Source organism: Doryrhamphus excisus, chromosome 18 (assembly GCF_030265055.1).
Source record: "Doryrhamphus excisus isolate RoL2022-K1 chromosome 18, RoL_Dexc_1.0, whole genome shotgun sequence".
NCBI classification, from domain to species: domain Eukaryota; kingdom Metazoa; phylum Chordata; class Actinopteri; order Syngnathiformes; family Syngnathidae; genus Doryrhamphus; species Doryrhamphus excisus.
In genome coordinates, this window is record NC_080483.1 from 14384075 (window position 1) to 14395075 (window position 11001).

The 11001-nt window shown below is 45.6% G+C and overlaps 2 protein-coding genes across 4 annotated transcripts; one reads left to right on the plus strand and one right to left on the minus strand.

The window, feature by feature from the left end:
* Positions 1–179: 179 nt before the first annotated feature.
* On the plus strand, positions 180–5425 carry pdhb (pyruvate dehydrogenase E1 subunit beta). The gene is made up of 11 exons (XM_058054899.1): positions 180–281; positions 372–431; positions 925–1032; positions 1496–1558; positions 1655–1690; positions 2567–2757; positions 2977–3071; positions 3778–3888; positions 4198–4289; positions 4374–4515; positions 4584–5425. Exons 1-11 carry the CDS (start codon positions 243–245, stop codon positions 4730–4732), a joined length of 1086 nt encoding a protein of 361 aa, XP_057910882.1. The 5' UTR covers positions 180–242; the 3' UTR covers positions 4733–5425.
* LOC131106118 (uncharacterized) lies at positions 5164–9356 on the minus strand. Of its 3 annotated transcripts, none has more exons than XM_058054898.1 (5): positions 8650–9356; positions 7561–7725; positions 7287–7459; positions 5987–6227; positions 5164–5909 (listed from the first exon to the last, which is right to left on the minus strand). In XM_058054898.1, the coding sequence occupies exons 1-5, from the start codon at positions 9061–9063 to the stop codon at positions 5580–5582; spliced, it is 1323 nt and encodes a 440-aa protein (XP_057910881.1). In that variant the 5' UTR covers positions 9064–9356; the 3' UTR covers positions 5164–5579. The 3 variants fall into 3 exon arrangements, with proteins under 3 accessions (XP_057910881.1, XP_057910879.1, XP_057910880.1); XM_058054896.1 differs by having other exon boundaries at positions 7287–7465; positions 8650–9354; XM_058054897.1 differs by having other exon boundaries at positions 5164–5906; positions 7287–7465; positions 8650–9353.
* Between the last annotated feature and the right edge of the window lie 1645 nt (positions 9357–11001).

An 11001-nucleotide genomic window follows, 5' to 3' on the forward strand; every position in this document is an offset into this window, starting at 1 on the left:
GAATACCTTGGCTACCCCTGCCTTTACAAATGCAACCCGCATGCGCACAAATGTCACGGACATGAGAAGTGTCCTTGGATCCTCCGCATAACGTCCCGCCCACGCCCAACTTTACGCTGCTGTGATTGGATAGCTGTCATGACCATTTCCGTCAATGTTTTAAATCGCAACGTTAATTGGTTGAAATATCGTTGTCAAGTGTGTCGACCACGCCCTCCCCGGAAAAGGAGGACAGGTTGAAGATGGCGCTGTCCCTGAAGTCCGTTCTCCGCTCAGGAAGGGTACGAAATCCTCATAAAAGATGTCAAGTGTGTAGTTTTGAGAACATTTCTCGATAAATTGGTTATTGTGATCTCTTTAACTTCCCACAGAATGCCGTGTCGGTTCTGCAGCGACAGTCCTTTCATAGGAGTCTCCCGGCCGCGGTACAGGTCAGTGTCAGCAGCTAGCATGCTAGCATCACCAAAGGCTAACAGCTGTGGCTTGCTGAGTGTATATCAAACTTGGTTATATTTCCGTCATTATCTCTTAAACAGTCTTGTCTTCTGACCTTGGAGTATTCTTGACTCTCTTCTTGACTCTTAATACATTCTAAATACATTTGTGGGTGTGTTGCTGCTGGTCACATTGTTTCAAAGCTACGATAGATTTAATTATGTTGACAACAAAATTCAAGCTAGCTAACTGTTCCACAAGTAGTGAAGTACATTGTCATTTCAGTAGTACTATCAAACCATTTTATTTACCTGATATGTTGTGACATATAGTTCAGTTAAATTCTCCTATACAAGACAGAGAATTATTATTACACTGTTGAGATAGCAAACACCAGCAATTCAATTTAACGTACTGTGTAATATTAATCTGCTTAGAAGTTGTCATTGTTAAAATTCCAAATGCTGACATTATTGTTCTTTTTGTCAGGTGACTGTCCGTGATGCGTTGAACCAGGCCATGGACGAGGAACTAGAGAGGGATGACCGGGTTTTCCTGTTGGGAGAGGAGGTGGCTCAGTACGACGGCGCCTACAAGGTTATTTATCCAGCTATTTTTCCAATCCAATCCAGATCTTTTGATGCTATTTGAACACAATGGAAACACTGTTAGGTGCACCGACAGAAGGTGACAAAAATCATCAATAGTGTCAGTTTTGATGATGCTATAATTTGCAATTTAATAGAAATAGTGGTAGTCAGGCCCCACAAAATCTAGTGTTGTCTTGTGGGTTCTGTTTGTTGTCGTGCTAATGTAATTGTGTGAGAAGCAGTCTCTGTAAATAACAGTTAAACAACAAAATGGACATTGAACCTTGGCCATTTAAAAACCTTTAAAGTGCCCAGGCAGTGTTTTAAGTTAAGTTTTGTTTCCCAATTGTGTTGAGCCTGTTGACAAGGATGTTGTCAATGTTATATTTTTCCATGCTACCTTCAAAGGACATTTCTGATGACTTGAAGTTTCCGACAGCAACTGATGTTCTGTGTGTGTTGGGTTGCAGGTGAGCAGAGGTCTGTGGAAGAAGTACGGAGACAAGCGCATCATTGACACTCCAATTTCCGAGGTGAGACTTTCCTTCCTTTCTGAATATCCTATTTCGCCCTTTTGAGAAGTTACTGTCATATCTTAGTGTTGCTAACTTGGTGGTTTCTTGTTACAGATGGGCTTTACTGGTATCGCTGTGGGAGCAGCCATGGTGAGTGTCTCCACTGAATGTGTACACGGAAAATAGCCACGTATACATGGACCCAAATATTCCAATTCCATTCGGGTTATTTGCTCAAACGGAAAGAATGTAACTCGTTCCGAAAGAAAAGTGCCAATCCCAATGAATATATAATCGTATTCACAGGGGTGGAATATTCCTTTCCCCAATTCCATTGAGGTATCTTAAACCCGTGCAAACGGAAAGTTGTCTTTGTGGAAAGTTCTTCATGGTGTTTTTCTTCTTCTGTTGTTTATTGGCGATTGGCAAGCAGCTTTTGTGTGCATTACCGCCATCTGTGGAACAGAATCTAAACTTTTCTATACACCATTCACAAGTCCAGTTTTATTAAAAAAGAAAATACATATCTATATAAAACATGTGCCGAGCATAATTGTAAAATATTAGCAAAATTGAACACTATCTTTTCCTGTTCCCGGGTGCGTTCTTTCAGCGAATGCTGAGATATGACGTGGTAACGCAGCTCGAGACGTTCTTCAATTTAAAAATAAATAAATAAAAAAATGGAGGCGAGCAATCGGCACTGGACTGCTGCGGAAAGTTTGTTTTTGATTCAAACTAAATTTCAAGACTGGAGGAATGAAAAACTGGCAATACGGAGTTATTCCAACAAGTGAAAGAAAAAGTCGAGGAAGTCGGTATCACGTGATGTTGATGTTTACGCTTTACTGCGCATTCCACATTGACTATTCTGGTTGATTATAGTAGCGCATGTAGACACGAGATTGGAATTATTCCTTTCCATGTATACCATTGCTTTTGGAAAGAGAAAAACTCCTCATGTAAACGTGGCTACTGTGTTTGTTCCTGTAAACGGCCCCATGATGACGTCATCTACCCACTTAGGCCGGCCTGAGGCCCATCTGTGAGTTCATGACCTTCAACTTCTCCATGCAAGCCATCGATCAGGTCATCAACTCTGCAGCCAAGACGTACTACATGTCGGCTGGCCTGCAGGCGGTGCCCATCGTCTTCAGGGGCCCCAACGGGGCGTCAGCCGGCGTGGCTGCTCAGCACTCTCAGTGCTTCGCCGCCTGGTGCGTACACTTCCTGGGGTTGTCGTCCAACTCGGGTGCATAACGCAGTCACAGTCTGTTTGTTTACATGGACGCTGTTGTATATAAGTATATAGAAGTATATAATACAGGAGATATGCTTTCACACAGGTACTGTCCTGTCTCTGACACTACCTCTGAACCTGGACTAATATCAATGTGTTACGTTACAGCATCACTATAGCGATTGTCTTCCCACAGGTATGCTCACTGTCCAGGTCTGAAAGTTGTTAGTCCCTGGAGCTCAGAAGACGCCAAAGGTCTCCTTAAGGCTGCGATCAGAGACGACAACCCAGGTGAGACCGGAGCACAAGCAGTCGTAAAGGACTACACTGTAGTGACTCGGGTTGGGGCATGGAGTCGCTAGCATTAATGGGAACCGGGACTACTGTTGAATGGTTTGATATTTACATAATGGTTGTAAACAGCACTGTGAGAAATTCATAGTAAAATAAATGGAGTTCAGACATTTCATTTCAATGGTTAACGGCATGGGCGGCACGGTGGTCTAGTGGTTAGCGCGCAGACTTCACAGCTAAGAGACCAGGGTTCAATTCCACCCTCGGCCATCTCTGTGTGGAGTTTGCATGTTCTCCCCGTGCATGCGTGGGTTTTCTCCGGGTACTCCGGTTTCCTCCCACATTCCAAAAACATGCTAGGTTAATTAGCGACTCCAAATTGTCTATAGGTATGAATGTGAGTGTGAATGGTTGTTTGTCTATGTGTGCCCTGTGATTGGCTGGCCACCAGTCCAGGGTGTACCCCGCCTCCCGCCCGAAGACAGCTGGGATAGGCTCCAGCAATAGGCTTGTGAGGAAAAAGCGGTAGACAATGAATGAATGAATGTTGGGTTAACGGCGTAATTGTATGACCCTGCTTGTTTAAAAGCATCGGAGCTGAGAATCGTTCGGAACCAGAATCTAAACAAGCAATCTGAATCAGGAAACCCGGAAACGTTCAAATTCCCTAGTGGTGATCTGTGCACATGTTGGCTTGTTGCAGTGGTCTTTCTGGAGAATGAGCTCCTGTACGGCGTTCCCTTCGAGATGTCTGACGAGTCTCAGTCGAAAGACTTTGTCATTCCCATCGGCAAGGCCAAGATTGAGAGACAAGGTGAGCGACGTCGTCCAAAGCTTAGGAAAGAGAATTTCAGGCCGTTAAAGGGATGGTTTGGATCTTTTGACATGAAGTAGAGTTTGGCTTCCTTCACAAACTACTGAAATGGCCCCAGAAACTAAGCGGAACTTTGTTCCTAGTCATGGATGTCCAACCAGAACTGGTCTAACAGGACCAATTGGGAGGGGGGTAAGTCATTGTTGATATAGTACACTGCCGATGGGGATGTCGTACTTCATGTCAAAAGAAAAAAACTATCCCTTTTAAGGATTTGCGGACTTAATAATGTCTTCTTGTGTGGTTCAGGGACTCATGTCACATTGGTCTCTCACTCCCGCTTCGTCGGGCATTGTCTGGATGCCGCCGCTGTTCTCGCAAAGGAAGGAATTGAGTGTGAGGTACAAGACACATTTAGATACCGCTCCACATTTTTTTTTACATTTTGTGAAATAACACACATCCTGTGTTGGTGCGTGTGTAAGGTGATCAACCTGCGTACTATCCGTCCTATGGATGTGGAGAGCATTGAGGCCAGCGTGATGAAGACCAACCATCTGGTGACCGTTGAAGGTGGATGGCCACAATTTGGTGTTGGAGCAGAGATCTGTGCCAGGATCATGGAAGGTAAACCACACACAGAACTGGAACAGGATTGGCAGCTGGAATTTTATCATTTTTTTCCCCTTCCCAAGGTCCAGCCTTTAATTACCTGGACGCTCCAGCCACCAGGGTGACGGGCGTTGACATTCCCATGCCGTACGCTAAGATCCTGGAGGACAACAGCATTCCACAGATCAAAGACATCATCTTCTCAGTCAAAAAGACTTTGAATATCGCTTGACCGCACTGAAGAGCTGCTCAGGAAAAAAAAAAAAAAAAACGCTGAATCCTCTTCACAGTATGTGGTCGTCACACAGGTGTTGAAAAGTGATAAAATATTAAAACTTTGTAAATAAAGTTTAAGCTTTCCTTACAAATGCGCCCGGACACTTGACGGAACACCATCTTCACGGAGATTCTCGGCTTGAGTCGTCACCTCTGCAACAAACCAAGTAAACTTCCTTGTCTTTAAAATCATTGTGACAGTCAAGCCACCATTTTAGCCTTTTTTTTAAACGACCTTCCTTAAACGTTAACTTGATACCCATCCTACTCACTAAATTATAAACTGTTGGATGGAGGTGAAAGGTCAGCAGCAGTATTTATTGTAGCCACAGTTCCTTTTTTAGATGTTTTTTGTTGTTGTAAATGACTGTTACGCAAATAAAACACTTAGTCATCCTCGCTGTTTTAATTGCCATTGGATGAAGTAGAACACAGCATCTATGATGCACCGGAGCAGCTCTTAGGCTTGAAATATTTTACTGATGATATTTACAAGGTTGGCTTCAATTTGAACTTAAAAGGCAAAAAAAAAAAGATCTGTCCTTAATAATTAAATATATAAAATAGTACATTTCAAAATGTTCCAACCCTTTGAGAAACTAAAACTACAGTACTGTACTTGGAAGTCTTTGCGGAACTTAAAATTAAAATAATACAAATAAAACATGTGACCACTGTTTTTTTTTTGTTTCCTCAGATTAGATGAGCTAATTTCATCATCATCTTCAAAACAGACTTGTGATGATTTGACAAATGAAGATGGGGGCTGCTGTCCTGCTCCATCATTGGGGTCTTCTGCCACATCAGGGAGCTGATAGGTCAGATCGCCCGACCTCTGAGTGTCCCTTCAGCAGGCCGAGTCGCACCACCACCACCCTCCTCTTCCTCTGCTCCGAGCCGTCATTGTCCTCCAGCTCCTCCTCTTCGTCATTCTTCTCTCTGTCTCGCTTACTCTGCTTCTTCCTCCTCCTCTTTTCCATCTCTTCTTCTACCTCTTGCACTGCAACCTGATCTTCTTCATCGTCATCCTCCTCCTCTTCTTCTTCTTCCTCATCATCTTCCTCCTCATCCTCAGCATCTTCTTCCTTGATGTCGGCTACCTGATCTTCACCGAGTCTCTGTCCTCCGTTCTGCTAGGAAAGAAAGCGTTACTCTCCAGTTAAAGCTGAGGAGCTTCTACTGTTTTTTTGCCAGTTTGACATCCACTCACAGACGTGCTGCCACTGCGCAGCTGGTGAAGCCGTAGCCTGACGGTGTCCTTGTTCTGGCAAAGTCCCAGGCTGTTCAGGGTGTCAAGGGCGGCGCCGGAGCAGCCCTGAAGGCGGAGCTTAGCCCCCAAGGCTGCCTGCAGGAAGTTATTCTTCCAGATGTTCCTGGTGAAGAGCGGGACCGCCAGTGTCAGCACACTGCGTCGCACCACCTGCATCTGCGCCTCCTCCTGCGACAGCTGGCTAACGCACACACAGAAATAAGGTTTTTCATTTGGGATGTTCATCAGTTTAAGGTTTGTTTGTTTTTTATGTCATGGGGTGCCTACAGATGATTTGGATGTGGGAGGAAACCGGAGTACCCAGAGAAAACCCACGCATGCACGGGGAGAACATGCAAACTCCACACAGAGATGGCCGAGGGTGGGATTGAACTCGGGTCTCCTAACTGTGAGGTCTGCACGCTAACCACTCGATCGCCGTGCAGCCCACCATACATCATTCATTCATTTTCAACCGCTTATCCTCACGAGGGTCACGGGGGTGCTGGAGCCTATCCCAGCTGTCTTCGGGCGAGAGGCGGGGTACACCCTGGACTGGTGGCCAGCCAATCACAAGGCACATATAGACAAACAACCATTCACACTCACATTCATACCTATGGACAATTTGGAGTCGCCAATTAACCTAGCATGTTTTTGGAATGTGGGAGGAAGCCGAGAAAATACACACAGAGATACCTGAGCAGGGAATCGAACTTGTGTTTCTTAGCTGTGTAGCCTGCGTTCTAACCACTCATCAACCATGCAGTTATGATTAATTACAGTAAATATTAATTCATTCATTTTCTACTGCTTTTCCTCACGAGGGATGCAGGGGTTGCTGGAGCCTATCCCAGTTGTCTTGGGGCGAGAGGCGGGGTACACCCTGGACTGGTGGCCAGCCAATCACAGGGCACATATAGACAAACAACCATTCACACTCACATTCATACCTATGGACAATTTGGAGTCGCTAATTAACCTAGCATGTTTTTGGAATGTGGGAGGAAACCCATGCATGCACCGGGAAAACATGCACATGCAAACTCCACACAGAGATGGCCGAGGTTGGGATTGAACTTGGGTCTCCTAACTGAGGTCTGCGCGCTAACCACTCGACCGCCGTGCAGCCCGCCATACATCAGTGGTTCTAAATTTATTTTATCAACTGAATTTTCCACAGCTCCACCAGCTGGCATCCGTTATGACGTCTACAGCGACACATGGCGGTGTTCTTACATTTCCTGACTGAAGAACTTACTGGCTGCTCTTGACGAGGGCGTTAACGGTGGGGAACATGGAGCGCAGGCAGGTGGTGATGAGCGGAGCGTGTTCCTGGGCCCAGCTCAGGCAGTGCGCCCACGGGAAGAAGGACAGCAACCTTTTGCTCGACACCTTCTGGTGGAAAGGACTGTCTGCGTGCCGTGATAACACCTTCATCTTCATCATCGCCACACACGCAACGTGAGAAAGGACACAGAAGACAGTTTATGTAAAGATCTCCACAAAAGGTGAGTACAAATGTTCAAACTCACCTCTTCTCTCAGCTCTCTACTCAAGAAGTCCATCATGGGCTTCCTGGCGCCTTTGGCAGACCAAAGAGTCCTGAAGGCAGACTTGTAGCAGGACTTGCTCACCAGCAGCGCTGCTTTGCTCTTCTTGCCCATCCTGAAGCTTCGTTTCTTATGTTGAACATTCGCCTGCACGCACAAACAACACAGTCAGCACTCTTGCACTACTAATAGAAATTGATTTGACTGGTTTTCCTGGCTATGTTTGATGCTAGGTTGCACAGCGGTCGTGTGGTTAGCGCGCAGACCTCACAGCTAGGAGACCCGGGTTCAATTCCACCCGCGGCCATCTCTGTGTGGAGTTTGCATGTTCTCCCCGTGCATGCGTGGGTTTTCTCCCACATTCCGAAAACATGCTAGGTTAATTGCCGACTCCAAATTGTCCATAGGTATGAATGTGAGTGTGAATGGTTGTTTGTCTATATGTGCCCTGTGATTGGCTGGCCACCAGTCCAGTGTACCCTGCCTCTCGCCCGAAGACAGCTGGGATAGGCTCCAGCACGTCCGCGACCCTCATGAGGAAAAGCGGTACAAAATGAATGAATGAATGAATGAATATTTCCTGTAATTAATCAATTATCATAACTGCATGGTTGATGCGTGGTTAGAACGCAGGCTACACAGCTAAGAAACACAAGTTCGATTCCCTGCTCAGGTATCTCTGTATTTTCTCGGCTTCCTCCCGCATTCCAAAAACATGCTAGGTTAATTAGCGACTCCAAATTGTCCATAGGTATGAATGTGAGTGTGAATGGTTGTTTGTCTATATGTGCCCTGTGATTGGCTGGTCACCAGGGTGCACCCTGCCTCTTGCCCGAAGACAGCTGGGATAGGCTCCAGTGAGGATAAGCGGTAGAAAATGAATGAATGAATGTTTGATGCTAGGCAGAGTTCATTGGACCCCATGAGGCTTTTTAAATGGCAAACTTTGCCTGACGTCACCTTCCGTTCCGGGGGGGGGGGGGGGGGGGGTGCTTACAGGAACACTATATACCATAAGAATCATGATGCAAGTTCAACAACAATATAGCAATACAATGGTAGTGTACGCACCTGTTTGGCGGAAGGCGGTTTCAGCCAAACAACCCGCTTGCCGTTGTTTTTGCGCCAACACTTCGTCCTGATGACCTGAGCGCAAGTTTCGCACACAAACGACTTCTTACTGACGGCCGCCGCGTCCGGGAAGACCCATTGGGCGGCCTCCGGGGTGGTGAACGTAAACACGGCCCTCCTATTAAAGCCACGGCCTTGTCGCTCGAAGTGTTCACTGCAGCAGCAACAGCACGTCTTGTCCTCCTGGACCCTCGCCCGCCGACGGCCACGCTGACCGGACACTTTGGGCAGCGTCGCCTCTGCATCTCCTTGGAGGTCGGCTGCGGTATCGGCATAATCGTGCTCGTTAGACTCGGACGGAGCACAGGCTTCCTCGTCGTTCACCGCGGTGCATTTGGCTTCCTCGTTCGACATTGTAAACAGAAGCTCAGGACTCGTCAGAGAATAAAATCTACGCTGGGTGCCATTTCTGCACACATAGCAGCAAGCGAGCTACCGGTACAAGCTAACTTTGTGACGCCTGCCACAAATGAGTCCCATTAACGTCACGCACCGAAGCCTAGCAGCCAATTGTAATACACGGCATGCAGGATGTGTTAAGGAAACGAATAATCACAAAAAGTATTGATGACTTCAGGCCTGTTTGGGAAAAAACTGTGGCCAACAGGAACTGGACTAAGACAAACAAAATGACTTCCGTGTTTATGTGAGACACTGTTGTTCTTACTGCCCCCACGCGGAGGGAGTCAGTACTACATGAGATATTTTATTTTCACAACCACATTAACCACATTAACTTATCCATCTATATCAGGGGTCTCAAACTCAATTTACTTGGGGGCCACTGGAGCTAGGGTCTGGGTGAGATTGGGCCACATCAGGTTTTAAAAAAAAAACAAAAAAACGCATTTATTAAAAACAGGAAAATATACAAACTTTTTCAGTGCTTTGGTTCCGATTTTCTACAATCAAAGCGCTGATAAAACATTCCACTGTTCTCAAATATCTTAATTTGTGTTTTTCTGCACAAAATAAGATGAAAAATAAACAAATCAAGAATAAAGAAAATCAATCAATCAGTAATAAATAAATATAATAATAATAATAAAACAGCAAATAATAAAAACTTAAGAAACCACATATAGTTGGTGGGTAGACAAATTATTTTTTTCAGATTAAAATGAACAAAGCATTATTAGAGCCCTGTAGACATGACAAAACACGACTATAGTCACATTTATACTCTTTTTATTTACAACATATTGCGCAACTGCAGGGTCTTGAGACACATGCTACCTCACAAACTAGAGAGCTAGCGAACTAAACGGCAGCCTTCAAGTTATTTCCTTTAAACTTAAAACAGCCAAAAACTTACCACTTCCACACGGATAGGGAGGATAACTATTAACAGTTATTTAACCTTTAACATGAACATGATCATTCATTCATTGATTTTCTACCGCTTTTCCTCACGAGGGTCGCAGGGGTGCTGGAGCCTATCCCAGCTGTCTTCGTGCGAGAGCCAGGGTACACCCTGGACTGGTGGCCAGCCAATCACAGGGCACATATAGACAAACAACCATTCACACTCACATTCATACCTATGGACAATTTGGAGTCGCTAAATTAACCTAGCATGTTTTTGGAATGTGGGAGGAAACCGGAGTACCCGGAGAAAACCCACACATGCACGGGGAGAACATGCAAACTCCACACAGAGATGGCCGAGGGTGGAATTTAACTCGGGTCTCCCAGCTGTGAGGCCTGCGCGCTAACCACTCATCCGCCGTGCAGCAATCCGCAAAATATCAAGTTAATTTTCATTTGTTTGATTAATTAATTCATTTATTATTGCTCCAGGTCTCGTCCCCACTTCTGAACGACTAAATAAAACCATGATATTGATGTCAAATTCTGAACGAAAGAAGTACCGAACCACCAGGACTCTTCCTAGAGCCGGTCCACCATCTAAAGTGAGCACTCAGGGAAGAAGCGCCTTCATCAGGGAAGTGACCAAGGACCCAGTGGTCATTTTGATAGCGCTCCGGTGTTCCTTTGTGGAAAGAAGAGAACCTTTCAGAAGGACAATCATTCTGCAGCAATCCACCAATCAGGTCTGTATAGTCAAGTGGACTGATGGAAGCACTGAAGGACACAAGAAATAAAATTCGATGGTCAGATGAGACAAAGATTGAACTCTTCGGTATGATTGCCGAGTATCCATGCATTGTTCATCACCTGGCCAAGACGATTCCTACGGTGAAGTAGTGGCAGCATCATGCTATGAGGATGTGTTTCTGTAGCAGGAACTCAGGGACTAGTCAGGCTAGAGGGAAATGAAAATGGCGCAGT